The sequence below is a fragment of the Gobio gobio genome, assembly GCF_949357685.1.
Source record: "Gobio gobio genome assembly, chromosome: 5".
In the NCBI taxonomy this organism is placed as follows: domain Eukaryota; kingdom Metazoa; phylum Chordata; class Actinopteri; order Cypriniformes; family Gobionidae; genus Gobio; species Gobio gobio.
The window spans coordinates 64,787,507-64,807,978 of NC_137101.1; the positions used below are offsets into that span (position 1 = coordinate 64,787,507).

The 20,472-nt window shown below is 42.5% G+C and overlaps 1 protein-coding gene across 2 annotated transcripts in view; it reads right to left on the bottom strand.

Moving 5' to 3' along the window:
* LOC307126936 (stonustoxin subunit alpha-like) overlaps nt 1-20,472 on the bottom strand; it is a 33,193-nt gene that overhangs the window by 4,721 nt on the left and 8,000 nt on the right. Inside the window, exons 2-4 of one of the 2 annotated variants that reach the window (XM_079817814.1) lie at nt 18,338-18,450; nt 18,131-18,203; nt 213-269 (exon numbers count right to left, since the gene is read on the bottom strand). In XM_079817814.1, the coding sequence (XP_079673940.1) occupies nt 213-269; nt 18,131-18,203; nt 18,338-18,427 (220 nt within the window). In that variant the 5' untranslated portion in view covers nt 18,428-18,450. The remainder of the gene's footprint in view (nt 1-212; nt 270-18,130; nt 18,204-18,337; nt 18,451-20,472) is intronic. The other variant, XM_079817815.1, reaches the window with a different exon arrangement.

The following is a 20,472-nucleotide window of genomic DNA, read 5'->3' on the forward strand; positions in this document are numbered from 1 at the left end:
AGAGGAGAATGGGCCGACTGATTCAAGCTGATAGAAGAGCAACTTTGACTGAAATAACCACTCGTTACAACCGAGGTATGCAGCAAAGCATTTGTGAAGCCACAACACGCACAACCTTGAGGCGGATGGGCTACAACAGCAGAAGACCCCACAGGGTACCACTCATCTCCACTACAAATAGGAAAAAGAGGCTACAATTTGCACGAGCTCACCAAAATTGGACAGTTGAAGACTGGAAAAATGTTGCCTGGTCTGATGAGTCTGGATTTCTGTTGAGACATTCAGATGGTAGAGTCAGAATTTGGCGTAGACAGAATGAGAACATGGATCCATCATGCCTTGTTACCACTGTGCAGGCTGGTGGTAGTGGTGTAATGGTGTGGGGGATGTTTTCTTGGCACACTTTAGGCCCACGGCCTACCTGAGCATTGTTTGTGACCATGTCCATCCCTTTATGACCACCATGTCCCGATCCTCTGATGGCTACTTCCAGCAGGATAATGCACCATGTCACAAAGCTCCAATAATTTCAAATTGGTTTCTTGAACACGACAATGAGTTCACTTTACTAAAATGGCCCCCACAGTCACCAGATCTCAACCCAATAGAGCATCTTTGGAATGTGGTGGAACGGGAGCTTCATGCCCTGGATGTGCATCCCACAAATCTCCATCAACTGCAAGATGCTATGCTATCCCAGTTCTGCAGGCGAAAGGGGGTCAAACACAGTATTAGTATGGTGTTCCTATGTGAGTGTATATGAACAAAATTACATCTGGTGAATAATGTTTAACCCTCTCTCCACCAGCATTGCTTTTTTAAAGGGGTACTTCACCGCTGGAAAGATGAATGTGTATTTAAATTGGGTTATTTATGTAGTAGAATAGTGAAATTATTTTAGAAGTTTGTGCCTTGTAGACTGAGAAAAGCCATAAATCAAGCACGATCATTCGAATATACTACCGGGTTTCTACTGATACAAAGCTTAATGCTAATCACTGAAATAATCCTTTAAGTTTACCAGACACCACCAGCATTTTTGATCATTTACACAAAAGTGCCTGGTCACCAGAATGCAATATATCAAAAGAAATAACAGACCCTATTCTTAAAAAAGGTTTTATTCTAGTTTCATGCGTTCCTTTTTTTATCAACACTTTAATATGGGTAAGTTAAATAAAAAATAAGAAATAAACTTTTTGAGCAAAAAGCTGAGAAAAACATGTTTTTTTTGTCAAAGACTACATCCAGATAGGATTCAGAACAATAATCAAAACACAGATGGAGTCGATGGAGTCCATCACCAGAGTTTCACAGTCCTATAGCTCGTCCTAGGGAGACATTTCATTCTGGAAGATTTAAACATTCCATAGGCTACAAGAAAACTAAACTTTTTTGTTTAACGTCTCGGTTACGTATGTACCCTAACCGTGAAGGAGGGAACGGAGACGTACGTCGGAACTGACCGACGAATTGTGATCTTTTTTCAGAGACCAATCTACTTCGAGTGTATAGAAACGAGCCAATAAACATTGGCATGCGGTTCACGCACCGCCCCGCAGCGCGGGTATAAAACACGGACGTGAACAACGCACACCGCTTTTACAACTGAGGAGCCAAGATGTGACTCGGGCCTGCAGCTGAAACACAGCACCTGGCGACGGGACGTACGTCTCCGTTCCCTCCTTCAGGGAACGAGGGTTACATACGTAACCGAGACGTTCCCTTTCAATCGGTCACGTTCGACGTACGTCGGAACTGACCGAAGAATTGGGATCCCTACAAAAATGCCAGGGTGCTGGCCCTTCCAGCGCCCTGCTCAAGCTCACTGGGTGCTCCTGGTACGCTGCGGAGCCACGTCCACCGGAGGAGGAGGGGTGGAAAATACTCATACGGACTTACCTATCTGGGTAGTAACAACATATGGCAGTCTCTGGGGTGGTTCCAGCAGGCTCTGTCGAGGGAAAGACACGGGGCTAGCCGAGTAGGGTAGCAGGTACTGTGGAAATACACATATGGGGTCACCGTGAGGGAACCGCTACATATGGACCCAGCCTAACACACACGTTCCACAAGCATACAGGTGCAGGCCTGGCATCAGAAGGCCGTAAAGTATGACACCGAAGGGGTGACGGAGGAACTCGACAGGGTTCACCATTTCTGGGGAAAACAACTGGAGAAAAAAAAATAACGCACGTATCCGGCCATAGGCGGGAGTGGCGTAGCAAGCCGACACAGGAACGGGCACTTCGCGTCTACCGGCCGTTGGAGGCGAGTACACGGGAAGAAACCGGCTCCACACGGAGGCTATAGAATCTAGCGAACGTGTTAGGTGTCGCCCAGCCCACAGCTCTACATATATCTGTCAGCGAGGCGCCTTGAGCCAGCGCCCAGGAGGAGGCAACACTCCTTGTGGAGTGCGCTCGCAACCCGAACGGGCAAGGCACATCTTGCGATTGGTACGTTAAGACGATAGCATCCACTATCCAGTGGGCTAACCTCTGCTTGGAGACAGCCTTTCCCTTCTGCTGGCCTCCGTAACAGACGAAGAGCTGCTCTGAGGTCCTAAAGCTTTGTGTCCGGTCAACGTAAGCGCGAAGAGCGCGGATGGGACATAAAGCCAGGGCTGGGTCTGCCTCCTCCGAGGGCAGCGCTTGCAGGTTCACCACCTGGTCCCGAAAGGGAGTGGTAGGAACCTTGGGCACGTATCCGGGCCGGGGTCTCAGGATGACGTGAGAGTTACCGGGCCCGAATTCTAGGCACGATTCGTTGACAGAAAGCGCATGCAGGTCCCCCACCCTCTTGATTGAGGCCAATGCAGTCAGGAGTACCGTCTTCATAGACAGGATTTTTAACTCAACAGACTGCAAAGGCTCAAAAGGAGGGCCTTGAAGTGCTCTGAGCACCAGGGCTAAGTCCCAAAAGGGTAGCGAGATTAAATACTCCTCGTTCTGTCTCCTCGCACCTCTGAGGAACCTGATGATTAAGTCGTGCTTCCCTAAGGATTTACCTTCAACTACATCGTGATACGCCGCTATTGCTGCGACGTACACTTTCAGGGTGGAGGGAGACAGCCTTTGCTCCAACCCATCTTGTAGAAAAGAAAGCACAACATTAATCGAACACTTCCGGGGGTCTTCGCGGCGAGAAGAACACCACTCAACAAACAGGTTCCACTTCAGGGCATAGAGGCGCCTCGTAGAGGGGGCTCTAGCTGAAGTGATGGTGTCTACCACTGCCTGTGGCAGGCCACCTACAACCTCCGCGTCCCGTCCAGGGAACAGACATGGAGTTTCCAGAGGTCTGGACGCAGGTGCCATAGAGTGCCCCCTCTCTGAGAAAGAAGGTCCTTCCTCAGGGGAATCGGCCAGGGTGGGGCTGTCGCGAGGAGAGTAAGTTTGGCGAACCAGGTCCGGTTGGGCCAGTAGGGCGCAACTAGCAAGACCTGCTCCTCGTCCTCCCTGACCTTGCACAGAGTCTGTGCTAGAAGGCTCACTGGGGGAAACGCATATTTGCGTAGGTCCCGGGGCCAGCTGTGCGCCAGTGCATCTGTGCCGAGGGTACCCCCGTTCAGGGAATAGTACCACTGGCAATGGGACGAGTCCGGAGTGGCAAACAGGTCTACCTGTGCGACTCCGAAAAGGTCCCATATCAGCTGGACGCTCCGGGAGTGGAGTCGCCACTCTCCCGGAAGTGGACTCTGTTGTGAACTTCTGTTGTTTCTTGAAGTATAGAGACCAGGAGACGTCGGGATCAAGACAGAAGTGATTCTTTTAATGAGAACTCTCTGTGCTGCAGGTTGCTCGAAAACAGTCTGATTTAACAGTACAAGATAATGCAATCCAGCTCCATGCCGAGATAAGAGATCCTCTGCGTGGGACAGAGTTTGCTCTTCTCTCGGTTGACCCGAAGCCCCAACAGGCTGAGGTGACGGAGCACCAGGTCCCTGTGTTCGCACAACTGCTCCCGAGACTGGGCGAGTATAACCCTAACCCTAACCGTCCTGCTCTTGAATGTATTCAAGCAGTTCAACACTGACTGGACTCGTTCCTCTGTGAGGCGCGCAGTCCGATTGACCGAATCCAGCTCCATGCCGAGATAAGAGATCCTCTGCGTGGGACAGAGTTTGCTCTTCTCTTGGTTGACCCGAAGCCCCAACAGGCTGAGGTGACGGAGCACCAGGTCCCTGTGTTCGCACAACTGCTCCCGAGACTGGGCGAGTATAAGCCAGTCGTCAAGATAGTTGAGGATGCGAACGCCGCGTTCTCGGAGTGGAACAATGGCTGCCTCCACGACTTTCGTAAAGACGCGGGGCGACAGGGACAGGCCGAAGGGCAAGACTTTGTACTGATATGCCTTCCCCTCGAACGCAAAGCGTAGGAACGGTCTGTGTCGAGGAAGGATAGAGACATGAAAGTACGCGTCTTTCAGGTCGATCGCTGCAAACCAATCTTGGGGACGGATGCATTCGAAGATGCGTTTCTGCGTTAACATTTTGAACGGAAGTCTGTGCAGGGCCCGATTCAAAATGTGCAGATCCAAGATTGGCCGTAACCCACCCCCTTTCTTGGGTACAATGAAGTAGGGGCTGTAGAACTCCGACCTCATATCGGCTGGAGGAACCGGCTCGACCGCGCCCTTCGCCAGTAGGACATCGATCTCCGCCCGCAATACATGGGCATCGCTGCTCCGCACTGAGGTGAACAGGATGCCCTTGTATTTGGGGGGCCGGTGCGCGAACTGAATCACGTAACCGAGTCTGATGGTATGGATGAGCCAGCGAGACAGCCCCGGGAGCTCTAGCCAGGGTCTGAACATTCCGAGGTGGGGCAGTGTGTGGGAGAGAAGGCCCGGGGGCGTCGTCTAGCCTCTGCTCTTTTATTGACAATGTGGGTACCACTGAGCTAGTGGCAGAGATGTTATGTTGTTGGCCCCCCGGTCCTCTTCCGGGGGGGCGGGGGGGGGGGGGGCGGGGGGGGGGGGGGGAGTACGGACACCATCTCCCTCCGAGCAGATCCATCCGTCCCTGGGCTGCCCGTCTCAGGGCCGCTTACCCTTACGTTTACCGGCAGACTTAGTGGGGCCCTGAGCGGGTTGGGCGGCCCCCTTGCGTCCAGCGCCCTGCTTCCCGGATGGAGGCTGCTGCTTGGGTTTAGCAGGGGCGGAGGCGGACGAAGGAGGACGCCCTCGGTGATGAGCAGGAGGAGGCGCTGGACCCGGCGGAGGGGTGAAGGCAGCAGCGGTCCGCCGGGGAAGGATGTTCTTGATCGCCTCCGTCTGCTTCTGGGCCAACGAGAACTGTTGGGCGAAGCTCTCGATGGCGTCGCCGAAGAGGCCGGCCTGACTGACAGGGGCGTCGAAGAACCGCACTTTGTCGGTTTTGCGCATATCAGCCAGGTTCAGCCACAGGTGGCGTTCCTGGACCACCATAGTGGACATCGCCCGACCCAGGGAGCGATCAGCGACTTTAGTCGCCCGGAGGGCGAGGTCCGTCGTTGTCCGCAGTTCCTGCATGATTCCTGGGTCGGCACTACCCTCGTGCATCTCCTTGAGCGCTTTGGCCTGGTAGACCTGCAGGAGCGCCATGGCATTCAGCGATGATGCGGCTTCCCCGCAGGCAGCGTAAGACTTGCCCAGTAACCCGGACGAGAACTTAAACGCCCGGGAGGGGAGACGCGGGGCATTCCGCCAGTCGACAGTAAAAGAGCCTAGTGTCACATCAATAAAGCTTTTATTCACAAATGTCTGCTCAGATGCTATAAATTTAGTACCAGTCAAACGTATTTTTCTTCATATTGATGTTTAAATATTATAGCCTAATGTTATTTTTTTTTATTTAATATCAAAGTTTGTTTTATCGAGTTAATATCGAGTTTTGTTTTGTAGAAAGTGAATTTTTTTGTTTTGTAGAAAGTGAATTGCTTTCTTTAAAGTTAATTTCATTTTGTATAAATTGTATCTTAATTTTAATTATTTATTATTTAATTTTTAAGCATGAGACTACTTTCAAAAATAGTACAAAAAATGTAGAAAAATGCTCTTAGTAATTTTTGTCTTGTTTCTAGTCTAAATATTTAAACATTCTTAAATCAAGATGCATTTACTATATAAGTACAATATATATAATATATAATGTCCTTTGTCCTGTTGCTCTCTGTCACATAGGCCTACCTGAAGCTCATTCCTTATGCAGCCCATTTATTATGCAGGTCATTATGCGGGCTTTTGTGTTCTTTTGTTCTCTTAGGTGATCTCCATCATTATTTATTAGCTATCACGCCTCCTTGCATACTGGCTTTGTGAATAAAAACTGGGTAACACTTTACTTGAAAAGGGTGTGCATAAGACTGAAATGACACATTCATAATCATGACAGTTTGTATGCATGTTCATGACAACTGTCATTAAGTGTCATTCGCTAAATTATGTCATTTTTAATGCAAAGGTGACATTATTTGAGATGTCTCTGTCATGACAACTTGACATTACCAAGACAACATAACCTGTCATAACATGACACAGCAGATTAATTATCAAACTTAAGTATTAAAATATTAAATATTATCCAAATTAAGTGTTAATACTCTGTCAAATTATTTTATATAAGTGTCATGAATATTTTCCTTGACCTAAACTACAGTGCTACAAGTTGAATTGGTCATTATAATGTCAATAAGTGTCAAGAATCTAGCCAATTATTTTATAACAGTGAAACTCACCTCAGAATGATAGAGTGGCAGCACAGGTTAGGTGTACGCCATTATGATGTGTCTTAGCTGGACTTATCCATGATGTAAAAAAGCATTTCAAGAAAATATAAATGTGTGGGATGCTGTAATTAACTGTTTAGGAAACTTTTTTTTAAAAACATTATGAACTGAAAAATATTCACGATGCTGTTATAAAATAATTTGACATAGTATTAACACTTAATGACATTTTAATGACAAATTCAACTTGTACCACTGAAAAAAAGATTTATGACTATAAGATTTATGACTATAAAGGTTATGATATACTGGTTTATGTCAAGTTCAAATAATCTCAAATAATGTCATCTTTGCATTAAAAATTACATAATTGAGCGAATGATACTTAATGACAGTTGTCATAAACATGCATACAAACTCCTTCATATTCATGTCATGTGTGATGTCATGATTATTAAAGTGTCATGTCAGTCTTATGCACACCCCTTCAAGTAAAGTGTTACCAAAAACTGTCTTACAAATTTTAAATCAGTGTATTGTTTTATGTGAATGAGCAGGCTCAATGATTCTCACATCAGTTTGAAGCAGAAACTCTTGGCAACAACACACATGATTCAAAAGTCTTGTGGGCACATATGTGACCCGTCACGGGAACCAGTGACACAAGTCGGCAGCACAACTTTCGAGCAAAATGAGAAAGAAGCTTTTTTTTTCTTTCTCAAAATTTGGGATTTTCTGGCTTGCTTAATTAATATTCCTTTTATATTAAAGTGGACGTGCCTCAGCTGGATACGTCTCTATTTGTTCTCATACCGCTGACATGCTTAATCTTTGATAGGCAGACGCGTCGTGTGATAACAGCTCGACCGTGAGTGAAACTGTGAATAGCACAACGGCGAGCGCATCCAGTATAAACGCCTCGTCCGTTTGGGGAGGAGCGCGCGCAGTCAGGCCACAGTATAAACACGGATGGGAGGGGCGGGTGACATTCATTTTCGGTTTACGTTTTCGGCTGTTTTTTTTTATTTCGGCCCGAAACCGATAATGCCATTTTCCGATAATGAAATTTTGGTGCACCCCTAATAACGAAGGTAATTCAAAATCACCAGTAATGTTCATGGACCAACACCATGTGGACCAACACCAGCCGATGACATGGCTCCCCAAACCAACACAGACTGTGGAAACTTCACACTGGACTTCAAGCTTCTTTGACTGTGTGCCTCTCCATTCTTCCTCCAGACTCTGGGACCTTGGTTACCAAATGAGATGCAAAATTTGCTCTCATCAGAAGAGAGGACTGCTGGACCGCTGAGCAACAGACCAGTTCTTTTTTTCTTTAGCTCAGGTAAGACGCTTCTGACCACATTTGAAGCCCATGCCCAGGATTCGTCTGTGTGTGGGGGCTCTTGATGCAGTAACTTCAGCCTCAGTCCACTCCTTGTGAAGCTCCCCCACACATTTGAATGGCCTTTTCTTGACAATCCTCTCCAGGCTGCGGTCATCCCTGCTGCTTGTGCACCTTTTTCTTCCACACTTTTCCCTTCCACTTAACTTTCATATATGTATAACTTTCATTGATACAGCACTTTGAGAACATCCAACTTCTTTTGCAATTCTCTTTTGAGGCTTTCTGTCCTTGTTGAGGGTGTCAATGATGGTTTTCTGCACAACTGTCAGGTCAGCAGTCTTCCCCATGATTATGAGTTCTACTGAACCAGACTGAGAGAGCATTTAAAGGCTCAGGAACCCTTTGCAGGTGTTTTGGATTAATTAGCTGATGAGAGTGTGACACTTTAAGCCTACAATACTGAACCTTTTCACAATATTCTAATTTTCTGAGATTTTGAATTTGGGGTTTCATAAGCTTTAAGCCATAATCATCAAAATTATAACAAATAAAGGCTTGAAATATCTCACTTTGCATGAAATGAGTCTATATAATACAACCCCAAATCAGAAAAAGTTGGGACAGTTTGGAAAACGCAAAAAAGTGTAGATTTCTAAATTTACTTTGACTTGTATTTCATTGCATTCAATATGAACAAAAAATATTTCATGTTTTGTCTGGTCAACTTCATGTCATTTGTAAATATGCATCCTTTCCTGTCATTCAGACCTGCAACACATTTCAAAAAAAGTTGGGACAGTAAAGCATTTACCACTTTGTAATGTTGCCATTCCTTTTCACAACACTTAAAAGACGTTTAGGGACTGAAGACACCAAGTGATGAAGTGTTTCAGGTGTAATTTTGTCCCATTCTTCCTGCAAACAAGTCTTAAGGTGGGCAACAGTTCGGGGTCTTCCACACATTCTCTATTGGAGACAGGTCGGGACTGAGGCAGGCCAGTCAAGTACCCGTACCCTCTTCCTCCACAGCCAGGACTTTGTAATGTGTGCAGAATGTGGTTTTGCATTGTCTTGTTGAAATATGCATGGACGTCCCTGGAAAAGATGTCTTCTTGAAGGCAGCATATTATGCTCCAAAATCTCTATGTACTTTTCAGCATTAATGGTGCCTTCACAGAAGTGCAAGTTACCTTTGCCAAGGGCACTGACACAACCCCATACCATGACAGACCCTGGCTTTTGGACTTGTTGCTGGTAACAGTCTGGATGATCCTTTTCTTCTTTGGTCCGGAGCACACGGCGTCCCTTCCTCCCAAAAAATACCTGAAATACTGCTTCATCTGACCACAGTACACGTTTCCACTGTGTGATGGTCCATCCCAGATGCCTCGAGCCCAGAGAAGTCGACGGCGCTTCTGGACACTGTTAACATAGGGCTTCCTTTTGGCACAGTACAGTTTTAACTGGCATTTGTGGATGTAACTACGTATTGTGGTACTTGACAAAGGTTTGCCAAAGTAGTCCTGAGCCCATGTGGTGATATCGCTTATAGATGAATGACGATTCTTGATGCAGTGCCGCCTGAGGGATCGGAGATCACGGTTGTTCAGCTTAGGCTTGCGCCCTAGTCCTTTACGCACTGAAATTCCTCCAGATTCCTTGAATCTTTTAATTATGTTATGCACTGTTGAATGTGAAATATCCAAATCTCTTCCTATCTTTCTTTGGGGAACATTGTTTTTAAACATTTCAATAATTTTCTCACATATTTGTGGGCAAACTGGCGATCCTCTGCCCATCTTTGCTCCTAAAGGATTAGACCTTTCTTGGATGCTGCTTTTGTACCAAATCATAATTACAATCACCTGTTGACATCACCTGTTTCAAATCACATCATTATTTAACCATTTTACCTCATTACTAGCCCTAAATTGCTCCTGTCCCAACTTTTTTTTAAATGTGTTGCAGGTCTGAATGACAGGAAAGGATGCATATTTACAAATGACATGAAGTTGACCAGACAAAACATGGAATATTTTGTGTTCATATTGTCTGCATTGAAATACAAGTCAAAGTAAATTTAGAAATCACTTCTTTTTTTGTGTGTGTTTTCCATACTGTCCCAACTTTTTCTGATTTGGGGTTGTATATTAGTTTCAGCTTTTAAATTGAATTACTGAAATAAATTAACTTTTGCACGATATTCAAACTTCGAGTTTCACCTGTAGATTATGGGGCATGCAAATATGAGAGCAACCCATTGTCCCCTTTGTATTACCCTCACTCTTCCAGCTCCACAGGTGCTGGACGCCAAGCTCCTGAGAGCGACCCATTCTTTCACAAATGTTTGTAGAAGCGTCTGCATACCTAGTGCTTGATTTAAACACCTGTGGCCATGGAAGTGATTGGAACACCTGAATTCAATGTCTTGAAGGGCATCCCAGTACTTTTGGCAATATATATATATATATATATATATATATATATATATATATATATATATATATATATATATATATATATATATATATATATATATATATATATATTAGTGCTGTCAGTTAAACGCGTTATTAACGACGTTAACGCAAACCTATTTTAACGGCGTCAATTTTTTTATTGCGAGATTAACGTTCTTTTTGGTCTAACAAACTTTGTAGTTTTTTCACATGCTGTTGCAGCAACTAGTAACGTTAGAAAAACTACAACACCACTCCGGATGTAGCTAGACCGGAAACAAAACATCAGGCACGCTGCGGCTGCCCACACTTGTTTTGGGCCATTAATAGAGTAGACGTGGATGGCAAGCGTGAGACGCCGAAATGAGAAACGTATTATGCCATGGTTTAACTCAGGGGTCTTCAACTAAAAGTGCTTGTCTTGAGCGCTGCTTTCTGCTCTGGTGGTGCATTCACACCGGACGCGAATGAAGCGTTTTGCGCGAGTGATTTAAGTCAATGCAAAGACGCAAATAGACATTCTGCGGCGCGAATTAATCGGCGTGCATGTCGCGTCATTCTTGTCCGGTGTGAACGCACCTGCATGCTTGACCACGCGTCTGGGTCTGAACGTAACAGTGAGCATTGCAACGTTAACTGTTTCATTAGCCTACGTCAAAAGGCTTCGCGGTCCGGATTTGGACCGGAGTCCGCTAGTTGGCGACCCCTGGTTTAACTGCACTATAGGCGGAGTCCTAGTTTACCTTGCATGTGCACTTTGTAATTTTATTTTGTATCACCCTGTTTTGATCCCTTAGAAAGGGCTGTTGAAGGGGCTGTTTGTGCAACAAAGTATTTTTTTTCACCCTTTTATTGATGGACAGTGTTACATTGTGTGAGCGATTATTTGCTCCAAGTGTGAATGACTGCTTCAAGTGAGAATGTTGGTGTGAAATCGAACACTACAGTATGCCAATGTTGTTTTCAATAAAACAAACATTTGAACAAAGCAAGCCGATCCACTTTTCTATGTTGATAAGAGCATTAAAATAAGAAAAAATAATGGGACAAAAAGAAATCAAGGGACATTTAGAATAAAAAAAAAAGTGCGATTAATTGTGATTAATTGTGAGTTAACTATGGCATTAATGCGATTAATCGCGATTAAATATTTTAATCGTTTGACAGCACTAATATATATATATATATATATATATATATATATATATATATATATATATATATATATATATATATATATACATATATATATATATATATATGTTCTAGCACTACCCAAATCAAACCTGACTGTGTGTTATGCTGCATTATTTTCCTGTTTAACACTGTAAAGCTGCTTTGAAACAATCTACATTGTTAAAAGCGCTATATAAATAAAGTTGACTTGACTTTTTGTTTTCCTTTTGCTGTCTTGTAAACATATCGAAGTATGCCTGAAACGACGCAAGCTGAGTTGTTTTCTTGGTTGTGTGTGTTGTTTGCCATTTGCATGCGAATGTTGTGCACACCCCATGTTAACAAACTTTCAAGACTATGACGTTTATAAAAAAGAAAAAGTAGTCTTTGTTAAGAAATACTCACTAAGCACTAAGATGCTGTGACGCCAAACAAATGCATCCAGTGTGAATACTCTTGCACGTCTGCAGTGACGGTGTAGTTACGCTGATGTTAATCCCCTCGAGTCAGCCGTCACACCGGTGTGATCATCTCGCTTTTTTTCTTATCAGTGCCAAAGAGACTCGTTTTTTATCATTCAGGCAAGATTTATACAACATTATAATCAGTTAAGTTTCTACTTTTATTTGTGTGCAGTCACAATAAAAACAAAATGTTGTGCTTTTTGCAAAATAAAGAAAACAAACATGAGGCGTGATCTGCAGCCTCTCTCTCAATGATGTCTAATCTGATAGTCTTCAGAAAATTACCTGTAGCTTAGTGGAAACTTATCACACAAACATGAGACATATGTCTAAAGAAACGTTGAAATGTCAGGTTTCAAATAACGTAAATCAAAACAATTTCTGTGTTTATGTAATCTGTTTGAAAAGAGAGGCATGTCCGTCATTTGCGAGTGTCTCATTATCCGCTAATGTGGCCATGCCCACGGAGCACGTGTTCTTTTGAGATTCAAATACTGATGCGATCGATCAATGAGAGCAGAGTCAACGCCTCAACTCAAATAAACACATCAACACTTTACATCGCATTGAGACGCGGTGAGGAGGAATGATCCTGGAATGATTTACCTAAGAAGAAAATAGTGGGGTTTTTGTGAGGTAAGTTTATTCTGTTAGCATCTGTGAATATTAAATGCAAAAAGACTGTTTAAATATGAATCCTGCTGCAACATAAAATGTCATAGACTCAAAACTGTTTAGACAAGATTTCTTTGGCCTGTTTTGGACAGATTATAACGTGTTTATTGTAAAATAGCCTAGTGTCACATCAATTAAGCTTTTATTTGCAAATTTCTGCTCAGATGCTATAAATAGGGGAGTTGTAACATGCATGGTTTAACACTTTCCACACATGCCAGGATGACGAAACTTAGTATATTTACTAGATGCCATATCAGCATTATTTAGAGAAAAAAATAGCGCCAAAATTAAAAAATCTTTGGAAGATATTACTGAACATTTATTTAACCATAGCAAAGGTAAATTTCTTACTTAAGTTTATTTTTCATCTCTGTTTTTTGTGTTTATTTAAAACAAGACACATCTGATATTATTTTAATCTTATATCTGTTATTTAACAGTTGAGCTAGTTCTTTAATGCTGATCTAACAGCAGAAGACATGAGCCGCGGTTGAAATCCCAGTTGCACTGGTGGGGTGCATTGTAACTGCGTTACTATCAGCCCCTATTAGAACTACACAATTATATTCTATACCTTTATACATTCTCCTGAGAAACCATGAGAAAAGGGTGAATAATGACTGAGAGTCAATGTTCAGAAATTATTAATTATCTTTATGTTTTGAACTATGCTGTTTAGCTGTATTTAGCCATATGTTTGCTGTTAAACTCAAAAATCTGTATATTTTTAATGATTAAAAAATGCCATTATTTTATTTTAAAGTTAATAATTGTATTTTATTGACAAAATATTTCAGTTTGTCTTGCATATTTTTTTTATTATATCAGGTAACATTTTAAGCTGTCATTTGGTCATGTTAAAATGTGCCCCACCACATGTTACAATGTACCCCACCTACGGGACATGTCACATTTCACTTCCATTCTTTTGGGGTAAATCAAGAAAAAATTGTATCTTAATTTAATCAATGTTTTTAATATATTTGCTTCTTATTTAATACGAATCAAATATAGCAGACAATAGCCTTAGCGCTGGGGATCATGCATTGCACACGTTTCTCATAAATGAACAGAATCTCGAGTATTGTGTGTATCGGATAGTTTACAAAAACAAATGATTCAGAAAATGTTTGCCTTTGAAATGACTGGGAAAAAACTGTCCCAATCAACCTAAAGTCACCCTATACTATTTGCATTTATTGAGGCTAAAGGTCTAAAATCAAAAAATCAAGTCAGGAATCTTGGTGTGATTTTGGAGTCAGACCTCAGTTTCAGTAGTCATGTCAAAGCAATAACTAAATCAGCTTACTATCATCTGAAAAATATTGCAAGAATTAGAAGCTTTATTTCCAGGCAAGATTTAGAGAAACTCGTTCATGCTTTTATCACCAGCAGGGTGGATTATTGTAATGGTCTCCTCACCGGCCTTCCCAAAAAGACCATTAGACAGCTGCAGCTCATACAGAACGCTGCTGCCAGGATCCTGAGCAGAACCAGAAAACATGACCATATCACACCAGTCCTCAGGTCTTTACACTGGCTTCCAGTTACATTTAGGATCGATTTTAAAGTACTATTACTTGTATATAAATCACTCAATGACCTAGGACCTCAATACATTGCAGATATGCTGATTAAATACAAACCCAACAGATCACTCAGATCATCAGGATCAAGTCAATTAGAAATACCAAGGGTTCACTCAAAGCAAGGAGAGTCTGCTTTTAGCTATTATGCCAGCCGTAGCTGGAACCAGCTTCCTGAACAGATCAGATGTGCTCCAACAGTAGCCACTTTCAAATCCAGACTCAAAACACATCTGTTCAGTTGTGCATTTACTGAATGAGCACTGTGCCACTGTACGTCAGACTGATTTCCCTCTGGCTCTCAGCGAAGGCGGTCGCATTCTCTCCTCTCTCCTCTCGTCTCCTTACTCCCTCCTCTCCTGCTTGCTTCTCTCGTCTCGTCTAGTCTACTGTCTTAAACTTGGGAGACTCTCCACGCACTGCTCTCGAACTAAAAATTATGGATTTGATCAACTGGTCTCTCAACGCAATTGACACCATCTTCTCGACGAGAAGCTTGGGTTCGGGGGAACCTAACTGCCCTGCCGGAACGTTTGCTGCTGGCTACACGATGGACGCGTGGGAGAGGTGGCATGTTGTGTGTCTAGCGGCACTTTCCGTAGAGGACATTGAAGACATCTACCTATTCGGATTTATGGTAACAGGGTTTCTGCTGATTGGATCAGGCATTGCCCTGGGATATCGAAAAATTCAGAAAGCGGTGACAGCTGTTCAAAGCTCCACAGGGCTGCCCGTCATGATTGAAGCAGTGGGCAGAGCGGTCATCTCCCAAACTGGGACTACTAACCGCAACATGGATAACATCATGGAGTTGCAACGCAAGATGGATGTCATCACGGAAAAGCTCACTGCTTTGCAAAATGGTTTCAGAGACCAGAACGAACTAAGAGAGTAGCCATAAATTGTGGCTGCTCGCTCCCAGACCAAACAAATTCCAATCTTATCTGCTTTCGGCTCCCTCAACCAGCACGGTCTTGGCCAAGGCCGCTGCTGAGACAACAACTCCTCCAGAAGAGCACTGCAGGGAGACGCTCTTGCATTCATCCCCCAACCACCTGCTGACTCGGACTGGGATCTGATCAAGGTTGTCTCCATAACAACGGGAGCACCGAGATTAGGGTGCCAGGCGTGACTCTCCAGGCCTACACAAACATGCACATGAACTTTACAGGCACACACACACTTATGCACACACCCATCTCTCACCTTCGCCGCTTTGTACCCCCAGTCTGACAAGCGGGTCTGTGACCAGCGCCTGAGATGGCTGCAGGACCGGGACGCCTGGCTGTGCTGGGACACCTCAACCCCCCACTCCTCTCCCCTGTTGCAAGTCGTGTTTCATGTTGTATTGTGTGCTCGTGTTGCTGAGATGTTTTTTTACTGGTCTCAAACTGTGCTCCCGTAGGAGCATAGTCTGGGGGTTGTTTTTTTTTTCATCTCCTCACCCCTCCCTACCTATCCTCATGTTATGCTGTATTTTCTGTCCAACTCAAGTAGGCGCCGCATTGAATGGCGACTCGGTGTGACTCGCATAACACCAAATACATTTCACTGCCAGTTGTATATTGCATATAATTGTGTATGTGACAAATAAAATCTCTTGAATCTTGAATCTTGAATCTCTTGAATCTTGATTGCACCTTATCTTATGCATTTACTCAATGAGCTCTGTGCTTTGTCCAAACTGCCACACTTTAATTATGTGTTTCATTTTAACCGTTTTATTTTTATTTAGTTTTTTATTTAGTTATTTAGTTTTTATTTATACTTTTATTTTTTATTATTTTGTTAAGGCTGTCTGGGTGGAAGAGGTTGAGAGACAGGGGAGCGATAAATCGAAATCCCTCCGGTGCGAGGACGATCCGTTTAGATCTGCTCTGACGGATAGATCTGTATAGCCTTGGTGGTAAGAGGAAGGACCGTGTAGATCCGCTCTGACGGTCGAACAAAGTAGAGATAGCCCTGGTGTTCCTGTCCAGGAAGATTTGTCTGCAAGGGTAATGTTTAAATGCACAGTTACCTGACAAATATATTTTGAGTACTCCCTCCGGTGCGAGGAAGACCCGTTTAGATCTGCTCTGGCGGGTAAAACATCTATAGAGAACACCCTCAAGTTAGGCCAAGAAGATTTGTCTGTAAGGGTACTGTCTAAACGCACAGTTACCTGACAAATATTTTTAAAGTAAACCTGACTCTCCATTTTCTTCCACCCCAGATAGGGGATTTCATCTTTATTTTTATTTCCTTTTAATTTCCTTTTAATTCCTATTATAACTATTATACTATATATATTTTTATTTTATTCAATTATAACTATTTTAACTTCATTTCTGTGTAAAGCACTTTGAATTGCCACTGTGTATGAAATGTGCTATACAAATAAACTTGCCTTGCCTTGCCTTACTATTTGAAATCATAATTGCATTGCATTATGTTGTTTTAAATCCCAATTATTTTACTTATAACATTCATCATTACCAATTATTCAGTTATTTGTATTTACTGAATACTAACTGAATTGTCTTCAGTGTCAGATTATTATTTTTTTAGCATGAGACATCTTTCAAAAACGTTAAAAATAGTAGTCAAATCTTTTGATAATTTAAAATATAATAGGCCTTTGTAATGTGCCTTTGATAAATATATTATAAATAAACTACAACAAAATATATTTCTTTTGTCTTGTTTTTCTCTCTGACACACACCTGACGCTCATTCATTAAGCAGCTCATTATGCATTCTTTTGTTCTCTCAGGTGTGATTTACATAATTATTTACGATCGTTCACTCCTCTTCGCATATGGCCTTTGTAAAAAAAAAACTGTCGTACAAATTGTAAATTAATATATTGTTTTATCTGTATGAATAGACTCAATGATTCTTACATCAGTTTGAAGCAAAAACTCTAGGCAACAACACCCATTAGTCAAAAGTCTTGTGGTCATATCTAGTGTGTGTTTTGAAGCCTTAATTCAGAGACTTACATTTTAAGTTTTTTTTTTTTCAAAAACCACGAATAAACGTTATTCTCTCAAAAATACAAGCATGTACATACATGTTGCTCAGATATTATGGTAGCCCAGTTTTGTGCTGAACACAATGTAATTACACCTTTGCTATTAATGTGTTTATAAGCAACTGAAAAAAGCACAAATGTCAGAGCATGTTAAAACTTCTAAAGGGCCCCAAAACAGCTCTCAGACTCCTAGGGGTTAAGCTCACGCTTGCTGTGTGAAACAGCCGTGAAAGGTAACAGCTCATAGATTCCAATCTCTCAACTGAGGATGTTGACACAGTTTTAAATTCCAGAGCTCCCCGCACAAGAAAATTGTATGTGTCCATCCGATTGTACTTCAAGTCTTCTTCCCTTCACCCCATGAATCGCCGTAGCAAGAGCAGGTCTTCAATTAGACAATTAGAATCTGGGTATTTTGTGACATGCGTGCCCATTCATGGTCTCTGTGACACGTTACACTATGTCACCTGACCTCAGAATTGGTGTTTTTTGGAACACGTGCTTCAGACACCGGTTTTGCAGCAGGCATTCCCATAGCATCAATACCATGACGCAGCGTCTCACTCCCCTCTTAGGGAACCGGGTTGCATACGTAACCTGAGACAATTTGTCCTTCTAATGATTTTGAATCCCTGAGTCCCTGTGATATTGTTGATAGCATATTCACATTTTGTAACATTTCAATCTTACCTGGATATTTTGTGTTTCCTTTGGGTTCATCATTTAAAATCTGAAGCTTGTCAGCTTTGGGTTGTAGCACTTCCTATTTTTGGAAGAATGGTTCATAAAATCATATACAAAGATTTGTTATCCTTAATCTCATGAAATATATCTGTTTACACAGATATATATCTTATTTACACAGTTTACACATTTTGTCTGAGGGAGTGTGTTTACCTGTGCATTCACCACAGCTAGGGTTGCCAGCCACAAACATGTACAGTAGATCCAGCTCGGCTGCTTCAGGGACATCATACGTGCCGCCATCTTGGAATCGTCAATAAGAAGACCTGTGTGAATGTCAGTGAAGGTCAGTGAAGGAGATGCATACCACGACCTTGTCTAGTTTAGTTTCATTGTCATATTCTGCTTTGTTTTCCCTGTGACCATTTGCCTGAGTCCTCATTGTTTGTTTGTTGTTTCTGATTGTGCACACCTGTGCGCTTGATTATCATTCCATGTGTATTTGAGCACTTCAGTTCAAGGTTCTGCGAAGATTATATTTTGAAGAATGTTTGTAACAAAGCAGAGAGAGCAACCATTGATTACCATAGTGTTTTTTTACCTACTATGGTAGTCAATGGTTGCTCTATGTGCTTGGTTACAAACATTCTTCAAAATATCTTGTTTTGTGTTCAGCCGAACAAAGGAACTCATACAGGTCTGGAACAACTTGAGGGTGAGTAAATGATGACAGAATTTGCATTTTTGGGTGAACTATCCCTTTAAGTGTCTACTTTTATTGTATACACAATAACATCAAAACGTGCTTTTGTAAAAATAAAAAAAATAAAACAAGAAAAAACTCTCAAACTGAGATGGCAGAAAGCGCACCGGCACCGTTTGTTCTCTTGATTGTTCCCTGTTTGTTTCTCTGTGAACTATTCTCTGAAACGTGTTTCAAAAATGAACCGAAACTCAGCGAATACTTGCCACATAGTAGTAAGCTTAAAATGAAGTACTTCCTATTGAAAATGAACATTCTCTGTTTATGTAATCCATATGAAGACTTCAAGAGGTGTTTTCTCATGTCTCTGCTCATTATCCTTAATGTGACCACACCCACCACAGCTATTCACACAGTAATCGTTTATGTGAGCCGCGTGAATGTGTAAACGCCTGCATCGTTGATAACATATCGTTTTGAGAGCAAACGACTCCTTATGCTTTTGAATTGCTCTCACTCTCAACCATAGACTGTGCTCTCAATGCCCCGTGTTCCCTCATTCCCCATTACTCCACTAGTCCACTTAAAGGAGTGACTGAAAACGAGGGAATTCTGACACTGAAGAGGGGATGCCCTTTTGTTTGAGCTTTGCTTGTTTGTTAAAATAAAATAAAAAATGCTTGCAGTGTGGTTGATTGCTTTGTGTCACGCAGATGTCTCATCACCATGTCGTGCTTTTACGAAATATTATCCTCCATTGTTCTTCAAATGATAGAACTGAGAGAACAACGAAATGAAGAATTTTTCATACAACAACTGAGACGTCCTGTTCTTTTACGCAATGGTCAACGGCAGACAGAAACTGAACCTCAAGCTCACTGCGCCTGGGGATCTCTGGTTTACAGTGCCAGTCAAACTGTACCCCGGCCACCGCGCGAACAACCACCTCGATAAATTCCTCATCATGGATTTACTATCATGTGAGGAACGGTCGCAGACCCAGAGATTCATCATCATATGATGTTCATAGCTCAGAGGTGTTTATTCCTCTACATGAAGAGTTTAGCTCAACACACCTGCCTGAAGTGTCCATTGATCCTAATGACCTTGATCATCTGCTTCAGGTGTGTTTAATTAAGGCTGGAGATAAACTTGGTGGGAAAAATCATAGATATCTATTATAAAGGCTAGATGTCTCGTGTGCGCTGCTGGCCAATGGAGGTCGACGTCCGCACCTGGTGGCCATCTTGTCACAGGCAGCTCGCTCACTCGTAACATTGTTTTCATGGGTGCTTACACTTTTTAAATAACCATAACTTGCTCAATTTTCTACCGATTTTCAAACTGTTTGGTTTGTTATAAACGTCAGAGATGTAGTTATGACACTGTATACTTATGAAAAATTATTCATAATTTGTTCAAGCATCCATAATTATAGCCACGTTAATAACGTTTATAAGAAACCAAAACCATTTGTAAATCCGTCCAGATTTCAGTGAGATAAGAGTATTTGTGTTCATGCAGATCATTAGGTACCACAGAGCCCTGCCTGTGACAAGATGGCCGCCGGTGATGACGGTAGAGACTTCGCCATGAGACATCTAGCCTTTATTATAGATATCTATGGGAAAAATCAGACACACTT